Below are 21,416 nucleotides of genomic sequence, written 5' to 3'. Positions count from 1 at the left end.
GAAATTACTCCTTTAAATAAAATTTCTTTTCATTTGAAAGCTCTATTCCTTGCTGCTGCAATATTTGTTTCCAGCTGTTCAAGAAAAACAAATTTCCTCTGCATTTTCTTACCTCAAATTCAAATCCAATGTGGTCAATTGGGATAGTGTATTTTCTGGCATAGTTTTGTAAAACACCAGTCAAAAAAGACTGAGTGAAGAAGAATCCCGAGAGCCAAAAGACTGTGGGTGGCCCATTGATGACCCAATCCTGAACATGGAGAGGAAAAACAAACATAAGAAAAAATATATTCTGTGGCTTCACTGTGCCAATTCACCAGAAAAAGGATGTCTTTTCAGATACAGTCAAAGAAGCACAATGAGATCTAAACCTCAATGGGACCCTCTGGACACTACCATTAGTTCTATATTTTTCAGAGACAACAAATCACAGAAGTCAGTTATTTATGATGACAACAAAAATAATCACTCATTCTGAAACAACCCGAACTTAGTGCCTCTGAGAAAGAGCTTCCAGAAAGTAGCATAAGCGTATTTTGGGAAGTCTAGATACTAGCCAGCAAAAAAAAGAAAAAAAGAAAAATTATTGGATTTGGACACTTTTATCAATATACCCCCTTTTACAGTCTTGTAAACACCAACCTCCTAATGTGGAAAAAAGGCCAAATTTTCTTACATAGTATCTTCACCAATCACTGTGAGGGCACTCTCTACAGCCAACACATCAGATCCTAGTAGAGGAAATCGTTCTAGTACAAAGGTGCCCAGATAAGATCATCTTGGGTCAGTATCTTTGCTGGATATCACAAATGCAGTAGGAAAAACAAGTCAAGGGTGGAATGTCCCCACGCTACTCTAAGCCATTTGGAGTCAAAAGAAGCCCATAAGGTACTCTGATCCAGCAATCAGAAAACTTTGCTGCTTATACAAATCTTTCAGACACTTCCTTCTAGCCTTCTCCTCATCTGACTTGTATGGGGTTCCACTAGATCTCAGTACCTCCGCTATTTAAAGTACATCTGAAATTTTAAAAAGTTTAAAGAGATTTAAGAGTGCAGGTGAAATAATGGAAGGGTGAGTAAAGAATAAAAAAGCTTGTTCAAAAAGTGTGTGGAAATGGTGTCACTTTTTATTAAACTTGAAAGAGATTTACAGTCACATATATAAAATTTAATAGTGCCTGTTATGCACTGTTTCTAAAGCATTCTCACACCTGGTTCAGTGTCCTTTTGAGCAGGGAAGTCATTAAGGCATCAATGCAAAGTAAAATGCATCTTCTAGAAATAGAAAAATGGAAACTACCAAATGCAACACTGGATTAGCACCAAAGGATTATACTCCCAGGTCACCTTGCTGAGCAACCACCCAGCTAATTTCAATGCTGTTAAGGCAGTGTATATTTGGTCACGAGTATGTACAAGTAGCTCACAACCTGGAATTATAAGGGTACTGCTGAGTGAGGACAGTACTGATACACGTTTTACCCATTCAGCTTTCAACTACTGTGTCCTTAGACCTGTCAGTCTCAGTTCAGCATACCTGGAAGAAGACCAAACGACAGAGAAGATCAGACACATAACTTCCCAATGGCTTCAGTGATGGATAGGATTTGGCAGCCCACATTGATGGTACTTTTCCCATTAGCATGCTGTTGAAAACATCTTCAAGTTCAGCTGACATCAACACTTGGCCTTTAATGGCTTTACCTAAATTAATGAGGCTGTTCCGAACAACTTCGGTGAGCCTTAAGATAAAAAAAAGAAATTGTCATCTCATTATTTACTTCTTACTATCCAGCTAAAGACCTCTGAGTCCCACTTGAATGAAGGGCCAGTCAAAGCTGGTAAATGTCCTGTCAGAAATTCCTTATCTCACCTGTAGTTATTAAAACTTTTATTTAACTTCAGAAAAGCAATGTCATGGTTTAACCTCAGCCAACAACTAAGCACTACCCAGCTGCTTGCTCACTCCCTGCAGTGGGATGGGGGAGAGAATCAGAAGAGTCAAAGTGAGGAAACTCCTGGGTTGAGATAAAGACAGTTTAATAGGTAAAGCAAAAGCCCTGCATGCAAACAAAGCAAAACAAGGAATTCATTCACTCCTTCCCATCAGCAGGCAGTTGTTCAGCCATCTCCAGGAAAGCAGGGCTCCATTATGTGTAACAGTTACTTGGGAAGACAAATGTCACCACTCCAAACATCCCCCCCTTTCTTTGTCTTCCCCCCAGCTTTATACACTGAGCATGACGTCATATGGTGTGGAATATCCCTTGGGTCAATTGGGGTCACCTGTCCTGGCTGTGTCCCCTCCCAGCTTCTTATGCACCCTCAGCCCACTCTCTGGTGGGGTGGGGTGAGGAGCAGAAAAGGCCTTGACTCTGTGTAAGCCCCGCTCAGCAAGAAGGAAAACAACCCTGTGTTATCAACACTGTTTCCAGCGCAAATCCAAAACAGAGCCCCATACTAGCTGCTATGGAGAAAATTATCTCTATCACAGCCAAAACCAGCACAAGTGAAGAAAGAAAAAACGCACATAGAGAAATGAAAGATAGTGAAAATTCCCATTCTAGACAAGGGAAATCAAGTGACAAGAGCCTTAAAGATTGCAACACTAATCAACATAGTGTGCTGTAAATATTGGCTGCCCTACCCCAACACAAGAAACTCAAATCTGATTTAAGTTCATATTCCAAGAATATAGGTACTATTTCTACATTCAGGTAGTCAGCTGCAGCTTTCAAGTCTTTTTGAAAGGTTCATCCAAAGCAGAATCTATCATGTTAAGAACAATGTATCGTAAAAGGCTTGTAACTGTTGAAGGCTTGTGAGTGCCTAGCGCTGATAAACTTCAGTATTAGTAGTGCTACACAAAACACTGAGCCATACCTGTTAAATCGGATTAGTTCTTGCCTAAGAACTGTATTCATGGACTCTTCATAAAGTACTGGGTATACCTTCATAACTTCTTTAACATCAAAGCCATTTGGTAATTTGGATAGGATGTCCTGCGCCAAATCTTCAACGGTTTCCTGAAATCACAAGTTTGCAGTGAATGAGGAATTTCCCTTTTTCTTTCACCTATTTTTATTCAATAAATTCCACAAAACACTGCAGATTTTATATTTTTTCTGTATAACTGCAAGGGTATTTTAGTCCATTTTCCTAAATAATGCTTCATGCTCTTACTCCCTTTATGCATCATCCTGTCTGTCTCTGCATGTGCCTACTTGCTCCTTTTCCCTTCTCAATAATTCTAAATTTGTTAGTAATTTCTGTTTCATTTGCAGAAAGGTTTTAGGCAACTAAGAAAACAGGCAGCAGGACAGACAAGCATGATCCTATTACTGCCACAATGAAGGAAAAGACAAAGGATGCAGCATGGGGAAAATGATGGGAAGAACATAAGAATACCCCAGCCACGAAAGAAGCTTTACTTACAGCATATGGAAGTAGGTATGACAGGGTATTAGGGTATCTTCCATCGGACAATACAATCACTAGACAACCCCGTAAGAAATGAGGCTCCATCGATTCCACTTTTCAAGAATCCACTTGTGTATAAAATATAGGATGTCAAATCTGAGGGGCTTGAAAGGTCATTTATCTATGTCTCAAAGGGGCCTGGATCTGGCCTGAGTAACCTGCACTGCCAGGACAGGATGAAGGAAAGAAATTCCCAGCATCTTCACAACTAGGTCCCAAGGAGGGGTAGATGACAGTGAGGTCTGTGTCCAAGCAATTCCATTCCGCCAAACTGCCCCCTTTCTTTGTGCCACACAAGTTACAAACACAGTTACACATTTGGGACTGTAGAAACTGAGGCAGCGAAGGGGAACCAAAAAATCATATCTCAAAACCCAAGCATTCAATGAGTAATAACAGACTGGAAGTGCCATTATAGCACAGACTTCACCAACTTTTGCCTCTAATGGGCTTATATATTGCTTGCCTGATGGCTGAATGACTTGATATAATTTCCTGGCACTCTGGAGTCTGTCCCCTAGTGAGAACAGCAGGGACAGTCATACAACCGCTGCTGGATGAAGTCAGGCCAGTGCATGAACCTCCATCATTGGAATGTGTAGACTGGACTTAAATGTCATACTTTGAAATTGCCTAGAGATGGATGTGAATTGAGGTGCTTTATCAACTGTGCTTGTTAACAATTCTCTAACTACAGTTAATAGCTGAAGTGAAACACTTGACTTTTTTTAAAAACACAATATATGAAAGAAACATTCCTGTTCAAACTGCATGTTCTAGTCAACCAGGTGGGGTTGTGTGGTATTAACCTATTTGAATTCAAAGTCATTAGGGTATATTCCACCTTTAAAGGTTCTTCTATACCAGATCTGTCTACAGGGACATTCACATCTACTTGGAGCACCACAGTCATGTGATGAGAGGTGCTGGACTACTCTGACAACTAGGGCATGACAGGAAAGGGCACCTTTCCAGACTGCAAGCTGATCTCTCTTCCCCAGTTACCTGAGGGGTCTTCCCACCTCCCCCTGCTTCTCTAGGCAAAGTCAGGAGCACTCCACTGAAAAGCTCGTTAGTCTCCTGGTTATCCTTGGTGATGTCTGCATTTTCATGAAGTCCAAACACTTCAGGGTGTGTTGTAATTGGTAAACTTCGTAGGTATTCAATGTAAGACTGTAAAACAAACATTTAAATACCAGAACTCATGCAACAATATATTCATAAATGATCCATAAACCCAACTTGGACAGAACATTCCCATTTACAATCAAACACATAAGTTCCCAGTTAAATGCATCCAGGAATTAATTTACTCAGTCCACAGAGATAAATGTAAGAGTTTTGAATGGTTCAAAAACAAACTGAGAAGTTGTTCTTACCACCCTCATGTAAGCAGCAACAGAAAGCAAAAGAAAGGAATGTACATTAGAAATATACAAGGAATGCTGGTAGGAGTCACAGAAGAGAATAGGAAGCTGTATGTATTGCCGCTACAACTGCAGGCTACACAAATAGGTGAGATTTGAGCACATCCGTTATCTCTGTGCAGCTGGTAAAAGGGAAAAAGGGGATGGAAATTGCCATTCCACCTCCTCATCCTGATCATTGCTTTCAAGGAAAAAGTGGTTGCAAGAGGGTGCAGAAGTACCCTGTAAATTCCCAACGCCTGACTCCTATTGACTTTCCAGACCTGTACTGGAAACCTGCACTGGGGAGGCTCTTTGCATCAACAAACATCAGAATATTGGATGATCACTCCATCTCCACTGGGGTGTATTAGATATTAAGTACCAGATTAAATTCTCATACATAAGATATATTCTGGCATGGCTTTGTGATCTTATGGGGTTTATTTTCTATTTGTTGTATTTAGCATATCAAAGTACAGTGTAGATAAGGTTTTGCCCAATAACTCAGAGACAATTTACATCTGTTATCTTCTCACCTCATATGGACCATGTGGTGGTACGTAGTAGTCATCTCCAGGTGCAAGCATATACTTGTCCTGCTCTATATCTGTGCTATAGACTATGGAAAGAAGGGACAGGAGAAGACGCCTGTCTTTATCATCTGTTACTCTACCTCCATAGTTACATTCCCCTGAGAAAGGACAAAGAAAACCAGGATGAAAAATTGAAAGTTAATGAACAAATAAAAATTGTTTTGCAATAATGTATAGCTCCAGTAAGTTGAAGTTCTGAAGCTCCAGATCTTCAGAAGGTTTTAGGCCCTATACTTCAATTGATTCAATGGAAATTAGGCACTTCAGCACCTTTGGAACTATGGACCAAATTTGTGTGTCTTGATGATGAGAAGTTTAAGGGACACTATGAGTTGGTCATGCCACAGTAAATAATCTCGCATTTTAAATGACAGCTCTTTTGCTTGAAATTCTCATTAGTAAGAATTTCTAGAACTGTCAAAAACTTAATAGTGCTATAGAGCTGATCCTTGTCTTGTTCCTTTCATGTAAACTTAACCTGATTAGGTATGTATGAAGTAGAAAACAAAGTATCACAAATATGCAATACCCCTGTGTAGAAGGGGTTGGAGAGATTTAAGTAATGGGCAAGCAATGAGGGGAGGTTTACAGTGATATAAAGTACAGAAAACAGCTAAACTCATAGAATCATAGAATGTCCTGAGTTAGAAGGGACACACAAGGATCATCAAGTCCAATTCCTGTCCCTGCACAGGACAGCGCCAAAATTCACACCATGTGTCTGCAGGCCTTGTCCAAGTGCTTCTTGAATAGCATCAGGCTTGGTGCTGTGACTGCCTCCCTGGGGAGCCTCTTCCAGTGCTCCACCACCCTTCTGGGTGAAGAGCCTTTTCCTAATATCCAACCTAAACCTCCCCTGGCACGTCTTCCTGCCATTCCCTCAGGTCCTGTCATTGGTCACCAGACAGAAAAGATCAGCACCTGCCCCTCCTCCTCCCCTAATCCTGACTTCTGAAATTATTTTTCATAAAGCTGATCATAATATTAGCAAAAATCAGGAATTGTCTTTATAAGGTTGACAAATGAGGTGCCAAGAAGCCACTATCTGAGAAAGAGAACTGAATAGCCACAGCAACCTGTTTGTTTACACAGGTCAACACCTCCAGCTTTAAACTGATGAGTATTATCACACCTGGTAAACTGCCAGGGCTTACTGTGTCAGGATCATATCGATCAGCTAAGGTGAAATAGAAGCCATTGACATTTTTATTCGACATATATGAAACAAAGACCAGGAGGTTTGCTGGACTGATATGTATGAGCTATATATGAGCCAAGACAGCAATGACATCTAAGGGTTTGGGATCCAACTTGTCTGTATGTGGAAGGCCAAGAAAGTAAACCTGAATGGAATCCATATAACTTGTCAACAACTCATCAGTTTATCACTGTACCAGCTGAAAGTGCCTAGCAAAGTCAATGCATTAGAGGGTGCAATGCCTGTACCTGTTAGGTACGTCAGAGCTTCAAATGGGATTTCTTCATATTCATTCAGAAACATCTGGATCTGTCGCATACTGATTCGGAGGTCAGATTCATTGAACTCATATGGAATATTCCAACCTGTTAAATTCAGAAAAGATATACAGGGCAATGGTGCGCTGTACTGGTATCCATGCTCAGGAAATGGTGGTATTGGTACTATACTGCTACTACAGATCTTAAGATAACAGCTGCCAGACTAGTACCTAGAAGAAGCCCTGGAATTTGCCAGGCTGCTATTGCACAAGGGAGAATATGACTCCGTAACTCCATGTTGTATCCTAAGGCACTATTACCATCATTCTGTATAATTAAAACATAAGCATAGGCATTTTGGCATCACACACTCTTGAAAAATTATATTTTACCTGAAGTGGAACACAGACCTGCTCGGTACTTTCAGCTAATCTGTTGCTATCTGGAGATGATGAGAACAGGAGTTTTAATTCATTGATTCATTTTAATTTTTAATCAATCTTCCCATCTATTAATGCTGTTTGTATATGTCATTCAGAGTAACAGTACAATTAAAAAAACCCACACAGGAGCATACTCCACATAAGAGAACCCTTCAGAAAACCTACACCCCTAGCGCAAACCAAAAAATAGAGCTATTGCTGCAACAATCCTTCCCCCAGACAGCTGGTCACATTAAGCAGCAGGTGTTGCTTTTGAAAATGACCACTTTGTCACTTACAAAGATTATATTTTCACTTTAAAGCAATAAATTAGCATCTTCATACTGGCAGTCTAGTGTTTTAATATTTAATTAGCTGCCTATTAAAATAAGGACAGTGGCTTTCAGTCAAAATATAACATTTCATAACAGTAACCTGTTATGATGAAGACAGACTCAGTCAGAATGGAAGGCTGAAAACTCCACATACACCGGTGGAGAGTGTAAGCTTTATATAGCTATAAAAAATGGAATCTATAATTCCATACATCTCTATAACTTATGAAGAAATTCAATACAGTTTTCTAAATATTTCAACATTAGAGAAAAAGCTGAAGCACAATTCTTACTAATACACACCTTTTCACTGCTGTGTTATGAACAACACATGCAGCTACATATATTTGTTTCACATCAAGTAAATATATGCACTAGCTTTGTTAAAATGAAATATACACATAAATAACAAAAGCAGAATTGAAGAAGACACATCTTTGTGAAAATTTAAGGCTGAACTGGATTTGATGGTTAGTTCAATAATAAATTAATAGTTTAGTAAGCTATAATTTAATGTAACTAGTGTATAATATATTTACTTGGAAAACTGGTACTTTCTAGGCCTCCCCCAGGGTAATACTTCTAGTAGCTTCAAGAATAGCTTTGCCTGAATAAGAATCCCTGCAAATAACAGCTTTTAGACTTGTATTATGTTCTGTGCAATACCGATTGCATTCTTATAACATTGCTAACAACAATACCGCCTTTTTACAGAAAGGCTCCAATAATGCATTTCAAAACTACTAATTTCTTTGAAAAAAACTGCAAAATAACCTAAACCTTACCCAGTGGACCAAAGTTTCTCCTTTCCTGCACAATAGCATGAAAAAAGCAAAGGCCAAACAACAGTTTTTGCCATATTTCTGGCTTTTGGCAACTGCTAAAGAACACAGGGTCGGAGATGGGGTCATTAAGGTATGATCGAAGAAGGTTTGCTCTAACTCCTTTTGGAGGCTCATTCGTCATTTTGATGCCATTCTGGAGGATACTAACAGGAAACTTTTCTGATGGATAACTAGTTAACCACAACCTGAAAAGAATTTTAAAAAGCAAATTATCAAAAAATCATCAATATTGACAAATCCTCAATATTCATCTGCAGAAGACTAAGTTTTATTACTTGCTTAACTATAATGATAACATCTAAACTTGTTCTAGAATTCAGACAAAAAGTAGATTATATTGGACAGGTAGTAAAGATTACATCCTAATTAGGTACCTTCATTTTATCACTGCACATAAATGATATGTTATACTTAGTTGCTCACACAAAAGAAGTTTCATTGCTTTTTACTAGTATCTTCAGTAAACAAGAAATACTCCCACTAAAAAGAGCAAAATACCAAAACTCCTACCTGAACTTATCATTGGTATTCTCAGGCACTATAACTTCCTCGCAGATTTTTTCCAAAGCAGGCATCCAGCTAGTTGCAAGATGGCAGTTTTGTAACACTACCCAGGTTCCATCACTAATAGCCTGATAAATAATTTTTGCTGCTATTGGGCCCTGTCCCTGTCCAAGCGAAATAGTTTGGATGCTTGTGCCTCCCATGCCAACATCATCAGCAAATTTTAGCAAACCTATGGTGGCAAGTTTCACACATGCAGACAAAGACAAAGTCTATTAGAAAGCAGATCTATATTAATCTTAAGCTTATATTCATAATTTTTATAATGCAAAAAGCAACTAAAGGGGCAAAAGTCAACAAATATTTTACTCAGTTGAAAAAAAACCCCACCTCAACCCAGGAGCAGTAACAAATGCTCTATGAGTCACTGTGTTTCTGAGGCGTATGCTAAAAATTATGTGTATAAAGAATACTTAAAAAGGAAACAAACCAATCAACCCAAAACCTAGCCAGGTTGAATGCCTGTCCTCTCCTTTAGCCCTGAGTGCTCAGTTCCAACTCGCACTACAGCCCTCTCTCTACTCTCTCTGTTGCATGGGAACAATTGTTTATGGGAGTTGAGCTGTAAATTGGTTCTTTAGATCTAGTTAAAAATAACCATCCAGCTTTGCCATCAAAACCAGTACCTCCTGGAAACACACCCTTATGGTATGGCTCCATATTACAATTCTTTTGGCAGAAAATCAGGTTTAAAAATAATCTGGGTGGTTATTTTTTAAAGGACGTTTAACAGATGCGTTTTCAAGTGTGGTCATATACACCATTTAATTAGTAACTGAGAGGGAGGAAAGTTTCTGGAGGAGGGTTGTAACAAAGACTGGGGCAAGTCCCAAACACCCACTGAAAGAATTGTAATGCAAGCATAAATTATAAACTGGTCTGGATATTACACGCTGTTAGATCCCTAAATTGCTGCTCAGAGTCCTAGACATTTCATAACCACTACTTCCATTCCACCCTCTAGCAATTTTACTATCACTGTATATATATGGGCAGATGCAAATGGTTGATATTCCATCATTGCTGTATTGTATTTTAAAGACACGTTAAAGATCAAATGAAGGGGCCTACACTATTGTCAGTTTAGTCACACTCAGTGACATTTAATCAGATAAAAAGAAGATTTTTAAATACCAATCTCACCTGTCATAGGATCAGCACCTGGTGATAATACAAAAATCAAAGGGGCACAACAATTTGAATCACTGTAACTTCTTCCAAGATCAAGCGTAGGTGGTTCAATAAACGTTCTTCCCATATTTTCCACAATAAACTCCCGCACTGCTGGAATAATTTTGTCAGGTCTCAAACATCTGAGAATAACCATGCGATCTAACCCCATCAGTGTGCTCCACGCATCTGGGAAGGCTTCTTCATGGGGTCTTACAGAGTCATATATTAGTTTCCACTTTGAAAAATTCTCTCTTACGTGTTCCATGAGTCCGTGGAGGTTTGGCAGACTAGACGCACGTACGAGCTCAGCCCATGATTTGTCAGATAGCCAATCTGGAGCTGGATTGGGGTAAGGATTACCAAGAGCAACACCTCCTGTTAGTAGGAAACGCCAAACCTCATCGTCTATTTGGTCTTTTCCCTTCATAATGCCTACTGTCAGAAGGAAGGAGAATAACAGCTTATCCTTTTCAAACAGTGAACGACAGATATTATTATAGATGCTTATTGTAAAATGCTCAGTTATATTTTTAGTTCTCTCTTCTAGATCTTCACTCTTTTTGCTTTTAGCAATAGATTGGACATACAAGTTAATGAACCAAATCAATGAATACTGGTACATAGGTTCAATGTTTGCCAGATCAGAGATGCAGAAGAAGACAACAGCTGAATGAACAGCAACTGGCTTATACCCCATTCGAGTAGAATCTATTTGCATCTCAGTCACAGAGGCAATTTTTTGCTTTTCAGAGATTTCTTCAGATAACTCTTTGGATGAAGACAAAATATTAATCGCTGTTTCATCTTCTAAGATGTTTCCTTCTGAATTGGAAAGGATCTCCAGGATTTTATCTTCTATTTCCTTTAGTTGTTTCTTGTTGGCTGCACCTTCTATAATCAGTTTATTTTTCTTTTCTTCTAGCTCAGGCTTTTCCTCTGCAGCTACAATACCAAGAAGTTGGTCCTGAAGACCCAAAGGTGTAATCATGAAGTTGAGTAGACAAACTTTCACAGCCACTTCAGGAAGATAATGAGGATTTCTTAAGCAGGTTGTTATGTAAAACCTGAAATCTCTTGAATATTCAATTATATTTTCCCCTAATTTCATGTATTCTACTCCTTGTTGTTTGAATGTTAGCTTTAATAAAATGGGTTCTATGAAAGCATCCAGTTCTTCACCAATATTTTCTAGCAAGACTGGTGTTCCAAGCTGAATAGCATTTTCTAATGTCCTCACATAATGAGCGTCAGATAATTTGATAACTGACAGCCTGTTACTTTTCTCCATATTTTTCACCCACTTGTTAGCTTGCCTTTGAGGATCTATCATTAAAGCCCATCTTCTTGAGTTAGAAACAATTATGCCATTGTCAATGGAAAAAGAATCAACTGGCAATCCAGCAATCTGCCATGCACGGATTTTGACTGGATCCCCTAATGTATTACTTAAGCTAAAATCACTGGAGCATGGTATGTTCTTTTCTTTGCATAGGATCTGCCATTGCTGTTGACATTTTAGGCGGTAATCTACAGTAAAGGCTCCCAAATAAGCCACAGTTCCTGATGATAGTAACACATCTCCTATAAGGTCTAGGTACCGGATTCCTAATAATCGTGCAGCTTCTGTCCACCTATCTTTCTCTCCACCAAGACCACTAATTAGCTGTTCAGCTCTCACAAGCTTTTGCGAGCAGAGTTCAATATTATTTTCTAATTCTCTCTTCCGGTCATTCATGTTGTCAAACTGATCATTCAAAGCTTGGAGGCGATCGACTACCTCTTTAAGTTCTGCTTGTTTTGTTTTCAGCTTCTGCATTTGAACGTCCAGTAATCCTTCTGCAGCTCTCAAACGTTCACGCTTTGGGGCAACCACTTTTGCAACACGGTCATATACCTCCATGGCTCGCACCCACTTGCATAGTCCTTCACAGGCAGATGAGACATTTTTTATGACAGCTGGCTGAAAATCTGGATGATCAATAAACCTCTCTCTAATTCTCTTCATTATAGCAGGAGGAATGTTATCCCTGTCATACGTCTTTAAGCTCTCAAGGAATTTCAGATCTCCAAGAATCTTTCTAGATGGTCCCCAGTAGTCTTCTAGCATTTTACCTATATTGCAAATAATACTAAAATCAGGCTTAAAACATGCATGGTCAAACTGAAAAAAAACTTGAAACATAATATGAAGAATTACCATTAGTGATTTTGCAACAGAATTTTACTATGCAACCACTGTTAACTAGTTTGGCAAAGTCATTACCTAAAGATATTCAGACAGGAACTTCAGCATCACTAACCTATGTCATATTTAGTAATTACATATTAATTCTAAATCAACCAAGCAAAATAAGGGAAACAAATTACAGTACAGTCTTTCTTAGCATAGTTTATTAGATAAATCAGTAACTATGTGAAAGCATTCCTTCCTAATCTAGGTAAGACAGTTTTGCATGAAAGACATTTATAGAATCCTTATTTTCAATTATGAAGGGTTGAACTGTGGTGGTATAAGGTAGAAGAAAACTTAAAGAAAAAGGTCTCTTTCCTTTCCTACCTTGCAAATCCTATGCATTCCCACAATAACAATGTAACGCACATAGAAAAAGCTTGTTAGCACAATCATCTATGGCAGAGGTATGGCTAGACTTCTGTCTCCCAGTATAGCTGAAAGTGTTTGGTAGCAGGGATTAGAGGGGAAAATACAGGTGAATGGTGCACAGCACATCTCCACATCCCAGAGCTCCTCAAGGCAATGCAAATTTCAAGACTGGGTCAAAACAAGTTGAAGAGATGACTTTGTGCTGGTGACTGGGATCTTATTTACAAAGCTTGTACAACAGTGTCAAGCAAGTGCAATATATTACAATGGCAAAAGCAACTCCTAGCTATCCAGTGTAGTTGTAAGTCGTTGCTAGCAAAATGCACTTTTATTGCACATGGCTCCATTCAGGCCAGAAGCACTTTACCAGTACAACGCAGCAGTACCCCAAGCATTCCTAGGGCAGGGCTAACAAATATTGCATCATTACCACTGCCACTTGGATCAGGCTTTCTCTCTGGTTTAGTTCCCTTCATGACACAGATACTCTCCATGACGAGCTTAACAGGACCAGGTGGATTCTGCATGGATTTCACAAGAGAGATGTCTGAAGGATTCAGGGTATCAAGAGCTGCAAGTGCTGCCTCCAAAGCTGGCATGGCCTCAGCAAGATCTCCTTCACATTCATCCTGTTAAGACAATGGGCAGAAGCCTGTAAACCTTCATGCAATACCAGCTCTGCAACCTGATTACCCCATGCCAGCGCAGCTTCAGAGAACCTTCTCTGCTTATAAGTAACTAATAAAAAGACTGAAACATTGTGATTCTTGGAGAGAAAACTACTTTCACAACTTGTCTGTGCAGTTTAAAGAGCAAAGGTTTGTAGAGAAATTAGTAACTTCATAAGCTGAACTGATAGCTGAAAAAGCCAGACAAGCTTTCAAGATCAAAGCCTCTCTGGTCTGACAAGGAAAATTAAAATACAGGTTAGATACAGCTGTTCTTAGTTAAATCTTACAGTGCTGATCAGGTAAAAATATATACTGTGTAGCTTAAATTCCTTATCATGTACTCAGATCTCAGTAATCAGCTGTCTTTCCTATCACTGACATTTCCAACTAATTACAAAAAAATATTGAGGAATCCTGCAGCTTCCCACAGGAATTCTGTGCTACAGATGTCTGGCTATGGCAATACCTCTTACGTTATGCCTGTTCTTGACATGGAGCCCTAGCTCCATGCAGCGCTATGCCAAATTACCTCAGCTAACTAAACGAACCATCTTTGGGCCTGGAAACAGTATAACCTTATTACTCACCTGCTCAGAAGAATAATATATTAGTACAGAAATAAGAGCTATACAGCTTTTGGGATGTGAACTACAAAAGGAAGCTATATGCAGTACTGTGAGATACAGTCATAGTCCAAACAGCCAAAACTTACCTTATTTATATTAGGAACATCCCATTCAGTATCTTTTGCAACTTTGTCACTTTAAGAGCTTGGATCATCCCTTTAACAAATCATCACAACTCCCACTTACTTGGAAAGACTTGGAACCCATCATGCTCCAGGCTCAAGCCCTTGTACGCTACCTTAATAGCTTTAGCAACAGCTGCTGCTTCATTAGCCTCTTTTTCATCTGCTGCCACTAGTTCCTTCTTTGCATCTACTTCAGTTGTTTCCTTCTCAATCTGGATCATCATTTTGTCTGTTTCTGCAGAAGTTTGAATCAGCTCAGGCTGCAGGGCAGTCAGTTCTTTCTGCATCTCTGCAACCTGATGAACATAACAGGAAATCAGGAAGAAATCTGTGTAAACTTTGCATGTATTTCACCTCTTGATGTCTTAGGAAGACAGATCAGAAGACACTATATTAATACAATCTAAAAAAGAACATTTGATCTAAATAATTATTAAAATAGTTATCTAGCCTATTTTTACTAAGAGCTATTTGATTTAATGGAACAGATTTTTAAATATTTTTTATCCATGAAATACACTTGGTTTTTTTATGATCCACTTAATTTCAATAATGAAAAATAAACCGATTCATTGTCAGTTTCACAGTCTCACAGTTTCAGTTTATGAAACCCCAAATAATCCTTTATTGCACAGGTGGGAAACAAAACCCAAAAGAAACTTGGAAGAAAACACAGAATTAGTGAAAGCAACAGCTGCAAACTGGATGTTCTTCTTCATCCAGCAAGTACCTGGAAACTCCTTTACTTTGCATCTTGGAAAGATCAATCCCTGGATCACATGGATTGAAGAAGGGTGTTATTTACCTGGAACCTGATCAATTTCCTACCAAGAATCTACTCAGGAATTAATATTTATTACTGTCTTGCAACATTCTTCAACTTCTCCCCTATTTTGAAAAGGATAATAGGATGCTGAGGCATGGATTCTCCATATAAGATTTTGAGAAAATAATGACATTTGTAAGGTTTATTCCTTAAACATTTAATAAGTACCATCAATTTAATTTAGTGCTATAAGCCAAACTTACATACCACAATTTTTTAATATGACTTAGCAGTAATCTAACTTTTCCTATTGGCTTTCTATAGAAGATTATCAATAGCATAATGAATATAGTGAAGAAGGAATTGAATAAATTTTATTTTTGTAAGTCTTGATCAGCTTATACAGACTCCATACTGAAGTATGCAAATGGCACATATTCAGTGTTTTAATCTGAAACTTACTTGTGAAGATGCAAAGTCAAGTTTCTGAAGTCCCACAAGATAACGAGTTCTCATCATGTCAACTTCTTGCCTTTTGCTATTCAGCAGAGTCTTAAAGGTAAGAATCAATTCTAGGTATGAAGTTGGTGTCACATAGTTGTGTCTTTGCAGTGTAGTGTAATAGCTGATGGAGAGCTCTCTCACACTTTCTTGGAAATATTTGCACATTGCCACAACCCTAGAAAAAAATTTTCCACATGACTATGAAAACACAATCTGTCTTTATGTTAATTATGAGGAAATTACTCTAAGCTTATGAAATTATATTGGTGTTAGTGAAGGCAGAATAGTTTTTTCCCCATTATAAGAAATATTTTAGACCCCTTTCAAAGAGTGGCCTGATTTTCAGAAACATCAGATACATATATCTAGGTATCTTTGACATCCACTGAAATCCTAGAGTTGGCTTCACTTTGTCCATTTATAAGGACAGTTTCCTTATAAGGACAGTTTCCCAATCAAGTATGTTGGGGGCACAAGGGGAAGGGGAACAAACATTTGCTTTATATGTTTCTTGACAGATAAACTCATACTCTTTTCTAACGTCATCTTCGAGTTCAACATCCTCTAAAAACTTGTTAGCAACCATTTCCAAAGCATCTGTAGGCCAGGTTTGGAACCAATCAATGGTGCAGCAATTTATCAGTGAAGGGAACATCCGTAATCGACTCCGAAATGCATCTCCAATAGGACTCATGGCTAGAAAAAAAAAATCACGATTGTTACCTAAGTTTGTTTGCAATTAAGAAACAAAAAACTAAGCCTAAGAAAAAACATTCTAAGAAACAACACATCGTATACAGACCTAAGACAATATGTAAATTTTTCTTCACTCTTTCAATAAAGAAATTGTACATAGCAAGGGGAGTGGCTTCAAGTTTCCTGTTCTCCATCCTTGCTGCAGCTTGCATTTTCTCAACAATTTCAGCTTTCTCATCTGTTGCAAAGATATTAGGCACATCACCAGTATTTAAAAGCATGTTGATATCTTCCACAAATGCTTCATCCTTTATTTGATTATCACAGAACAAAAAGGATACATTCTTGTTACTAACACCTGCTTTCAGCATGACTCGTTTAACATCTTCTTTCCATTCATTGATTTCATAGGACTTCGTAAATTCAATTTGAAAGAGTTCAAAGGTATTCATGTAGGTAGCTAGCTTAGCAGCACTTTGACGACCACTCCCACCAACCCCCAACAACAACAGATGTCCATTATCCTGTTTCAATACCCTACATATCCTTGAGATATGCTCAATAGCAAACTTGAACATGACTAAGGACATTGGTGCTTTGCTGATGTTGTTGTATTCCTCAAGGTAGTATTCCATGACGGTTGTCAGTTGCTTTAAGTCTGAGATTTCATCATACACTTTTACATTACTGTCCGGCTTCAAATAGTCTCCAAAGAACAGGCTGCGAATATTATCATCAGAGATTGTTCCAGTAGGTGACAGATGACTCAGCACCTAGAGATAAGACAAGAAGCAACAGATAATTCAAACCCTTAGAGAATTATTTTCCTTAAAGTCATAATCATTCTTATCTACACGGTCGTGACACTGTGGGAAGAACTGTTTTCCAGCTATTCTAGTCATTACCTTAGTCTGGAAAAAAAAACCATGAAAAACACCTAAATGGGGAATGCGCTGTAGATTGACATGCAACTTCCACATACACATACTTCACAGAGATTTTGCTGTCAAATATAGGACAGGTTCCCAAAAGGCTTCTCAAAAGAGTACCCACTACTTCCATTGGCTCATCCAAATATTAACCCTAGCAAAAGCACAGATAAACACTGTGTAAGACATTTATTCCAGATAGTCCTCTGTACCAATACAGAATCCTTTTCAAGTTGTGAATCATTCTGATACAAAGCAATTTGTATTAACTTGGCTAAGAATAGGTGCAATACTCAATACTGAATAGAAGACCATCCACACTTTTTAAATGCACTGATTGAAATAATCCAAAATGTGTCCTCAATGTCTAAGTATTTCTGAAAATGCATCAGTCTCATTCTTGGTCCCAGCATGTTACCTGAAAATACCTTATTAAAGCTCTGCTTGAAGCTATTTGATGTTGTCTCTTGTACCATCTGAAAGAATACCTTCCTGTCTTCCTCATCAACTAAGCGATCATAGAAAACTCGGTAAACCTCATGAATCCAAAGTCTGATCAGTTTATCTCCATTCTGAAAATGTAAACAAAAGAAAACAGGTAAATATAGCTCAGGCAGGATTTGTTTAAAAACAAAAGGATAGAAATGTCCATCTGGACTCTGCTATATCTTGTACTAAACTCAGTGGGAATCTTTCAATTCCAAGCCATTCAGCACATGGCTCAGCATGCTAACTTAACTGGCTTCCGCACCTAATTACCATCTTGTCCTTCCTGCCCGTACAAACTGGGACTCTTATGTCAAAGCATTTTTCTCTATCAAATCTCCCCACCCTTCCAACATAAAGTATGTCTTTCAAAGATAGGGCTTATGGGCTCTAACTCAAGCCCTGCCCAAAATTGTTGCTGGCTAAGGTTTCCCCTTATATAGCTTGTAGCTGATTGGTTCTGTTTCTGCACCAAAACAATTCCCTCAACAGAAATAAAACTTGTAGTATTTCTTTAACCTGACATTTTACTGAAAATGGATGAAGGATGAAAACCATGTACATCTATCAGTATTCATTTGTAGTTTGTGACAACAGGCAAACTCAGGGCTAAATTATTCAGTCTTGTCCTCTGACAAGCTTGCCATTTGTAAAAAAGGGACACTGACTCTTCTCCCGTGTTTGTTTCTTTTGTATATTTAGTTTGCAGGCTCAAAAGAAGGGACTGTCTGACTTTATGTATAGGCCCTAACAGATGGGCCTTGGACCTCTGGGGCAATACATGTAAAGAATATTAGCAAAAATGACAGGTGTCTCTTTCAGAGAGCGATGGAAGATATATAGCAAGGTATTCAGGGACTATCCTGATTTTAAACCTTGTAAATCTATTGAAATCACAGTTCATGTATTTCAAGATGTTTAGTTACTGATATTATAAAAATAATTTTTTTTCCATTGCTCTTTCTTGCAGCAACATAATTAAACTACAACTTACTTGCAAATGAGTGTGTGGACAGAGCAGCACTCCTTTAATAACTCTGGAAAAATCCCGTAGATTAAAGACATAGTGGGATTTTGAAGGAGTTGGGAGAAAATTATCAACCGCCAGTTTATAAATCACCATTGTTGCTTGGACCATCATCTTACCTAGCCTTAAGAAGGAAAAGAGATACAGTTTTAACTTCTGCAGATAAATCACAGGGGAAAAGATGACAAATGTGTTACAGGAAATATATGTCATTACCTTAGAAACACAGGCTCAAAGCCTTTGCTGAAGTGCCAATCAGCAACTGCAGTAAAAATCTTGGTTAATATGTCATCATCAAAAGAATGGATAGATACAATATTCAAGTGCCGTGTGAAGCGTCCTGTAATACATGCAGAAAGATGCAGAAAGGTTTAGGAATGTCCAAACATTTTTCAGCTAGCATATCCTAGGATTGAGTGTCACTCAACATTTGAATCTGGCTACAGCTCCATGATTTTGTTTCTGGCAAATTCCTGCCCCAGCAGTGATGCACAAAGAAATATAAACTGGTTTATATTTTACATCAGTATTTCACTTAAAAATAACTGGGCTTAATATGAAAAGCATGAATCTCCATTACAACAAGGCCACTATTACCCAAATTTAAATTTCAGCTCACATTAGCCTTGTTGATTCTGATATGACACAGTAAAACTTCACAAAATCAAGTATCTTGTTATTTGCTTTCATCTAAAAAAAAGTCTATACACTAGCAAATCTTACCAATTTAGCTGTGTCAGAATAGTTATTTTAATAAAGCCTCCTCAGAGTACATACAGTTATACCTGTATTAGAGCGTTTATATGAAGCAAAGAAGCATAAAGTGCCTTATGACAGAATAGCTGTAGCTACCTTAGGGCTTTTTCATTAGAAAATATAACCTCCCTTATGGTGATGGGGATCATGGACTCGCAGGCAACATGCTGTAAGCAAATGTAGGCAGCCTATCCTAGCAGCAGGATACAATTTCAGAAGAGAATTGCCAGAAAGACTTGGCAAAATGTATTCCCTCAATTTTCCAAAGAACAGAAAATGGAAAAAGTGTCCAATTCTCTAATTTTAGAATTATTTTCATCATTCATAGTTAATCAACATTAAAAACATTGTTTCTAATGTTGATTAAACTCCCCCTGCAAAAGGTACAGATTTGACCTTGAGCATACAGACTTCTATTTGGAATGACCCAGCCAGTGATCTTAGGTTCACAAGCAACAGATAAAAGTAGAATTTGTCATCAGCAAAACTGAGTCTGCCTCTTAGCTTCAGTCAGTTAGACAACTACTTGCCATAGTAATACATTTCCTACCTGTAATATCATTTCTGCCTCCCCCAGGTGGGCCCATAGCTGAAATAAGCAGCACATCGATGATACTAATCTTGGATGTATCTTTCTTGTCATACCAGTGACCATGATCAATCCACTGTCTGAGAAGCTCAATAGGTGGCTGGGCTCCATACACTTCCTTTGCAGGCATGTTTAGGTCATCTATGGAGAACATAGACATTGAATAAAAAAACCTCAGCGTTTAGGAATTACAGATTTTCAAAGCTAAGAAGGAAAAATAACTAGAGGTAGAAAAAGGTTGTGTCTTGTTATTCTTACTTCCCATTAAACTAACCACAATCAAATGACATTATACTTCACAGGCATTCTTAGAGATGATGGTTTAACTTAGTGTGGTTGGTGATTTTGTTTTATTTTATTTCACATCACACTGCAACACTATGAACTATTCTGAAGACAACCACCACTTAAACAGCTAGAAGCCTTTCAGTAGGGGGCAGTGCTAATCCTTCTTTGGATGCCTGGAAAAAACCAAAGAGCGCTGAGGCAATCCAAAATTACTAGTCTCAGTGAATCACTTCCTTTGCCTAAAGCCAGAATTAAAACGGTACAAAAACCCTGAAAAAACTGTCTTACCCACAAATATTATAGCTTTTTTTCCAGAAGGTGGTCCAAATAATCCTTTTCTTCTTCTGTCCAGCTTGGACATAATAATATCCTGGGTTTGGTTAGCAGAGGTTCTTGCAGAGAAGTTGATGAAGCTTGGGATGTATTTTTGCTTTGGAAGTTGTAGTAGAAAATTGTTTGTTATCGCTGATTTTCCAGTGCCAGTGGGACCCACAAAAAGCAAAGGGACATTATGCTCCACATATGTTTTAAGGAAAAACATTTGTCTGGCAGTTTCCATTGTTGGAATGATGAGCTCAGATACCTGTTACACAGGAAAGTACAACAGCACATGAAAATCAAACGTCTAATACCTTAATCAACATGAATATTTGCAAGCAACTACAGGGATCCTGTAGCACAAACACATTTTTAAAAAATTCTTTTCTCTGAAAACTTAGGCTGTAACAAGGTTCTGGTAGGTAGTGTGGCCCCACTTCTTGTTCACTGTTTATACAGTAAATAGCACAACTAGTATTATCTATATTATGGTTCATAGATACTATATAAAGCCCTGAAGGAGAACTGCAGAATTAAATATGGCTTAATTCTGTTCCCCTACCGTGCAAAAAGAAAGGAACAGTGCTATGGAATTTGTTTTCTCTTCCTCATCTTCCACTTATCATTAGCAGCTGTGCACTAGGTATCAAGAAAAGATTTTAGACAGTAGAATGAAAAGTAATCTTACATCTCTCGTGTACTTAACAGACAAGACAGTTGCAACTACAATGGAATGAAAAGCCGAACAAACA

At 38.3% G+C, this 21,416-nt stretch overlaps 1 protein-coding gene across 1 annotated transcript in view; it reads right to left on the bottom strand.

Annotated features, from left to right (window-relative positions):
* The window catches only part of DNAH3 (dynein axonemal heavy chain 3), a 70,335-nt gene that overhangs the window by 2,221 nt on the left and 46,698 nt on the right, over positions 1–21,416 (bottom strand). The window contains exons 42-60 of the mRNA XM_075105118.1: positions 20,635–20,929; positions 20,020–20,199; positions 18,930–19,053; positions 18,681–18,837; positions 17,629–17,772; positions 16,378–17,044; positions 16,106–16,271; positions 15,534–15,750; positions 14,419–14,601; positions 13,314–13,512; positions 10,252–12,393; positions 9,055–9,280; positions 8,485–8,729; positions 6,931–7,047; positions 5,428–5,582; positions 4,488–4,655; positions 2,886–3,028; positions 1,540–1,744; positions 113–250 (exon numbers count right to left, since the gene is read on the bottom strand). Of these exons, the coding sequence (XP_074961219.1) occupies positions 113–250; positions 1,540–1,744; positions 2,886–3,028; positions 4,488–4,655; positions 5,428–5,582; positions 6,931–7,047; positions 8,485–8,729; positions 9,055–9,280; positions 10,252–12,393; positions 13,314–13,512; positions 14,419–14,601; positions 15,534–15,750; positions 16,106–16,271; positions 16,378–17,044; positions 17,629–17,772; positions 18,681–18,837; positions 18,930–19,053; positions 20,020–20,199; positions 20,635–20,929 (5,871 nt within the window). The remainder of the gene's footprint in view (positions 1–112; positions 251–1,539; positions 1,745–2,885; positions 3,029–4,487; positions 4,656–5,427; positions 5,583–6,930; positions 7,048–8,484; positions 8,730–9,054; positions 9,281–10,251; positions 12,394–13,313; positions 13,513–14,418; positions 14,602–15,533; positions 15,751–16,105; positions 16,272–16,377; positions 17,045–17,628; positions 17,773–18,680; positions 18,838–18,929; positions 19,054–20,019; positions 20,200–20,634; positions 20,930–21,416) is intronic.

This window comes from Phalacrocorax aristotelis, chromosome 10 (assembly GCF_949628215.1).
Source record: "Phalacrocorax aristotelis chromosome 10, bGulAri2.1, whole genome shotgun sequence".
NCBI lineage: Eukaryota > Metazoa > Chordata > Aves > Suliformes > Phalacrocoracidae > Phalacrocorax > Phalacrocorax aristotelis.
Note: the sequence above shows the minus strand (reverse complement) of the source record. Positions and strands in the feature narration are given on the sequence as shown.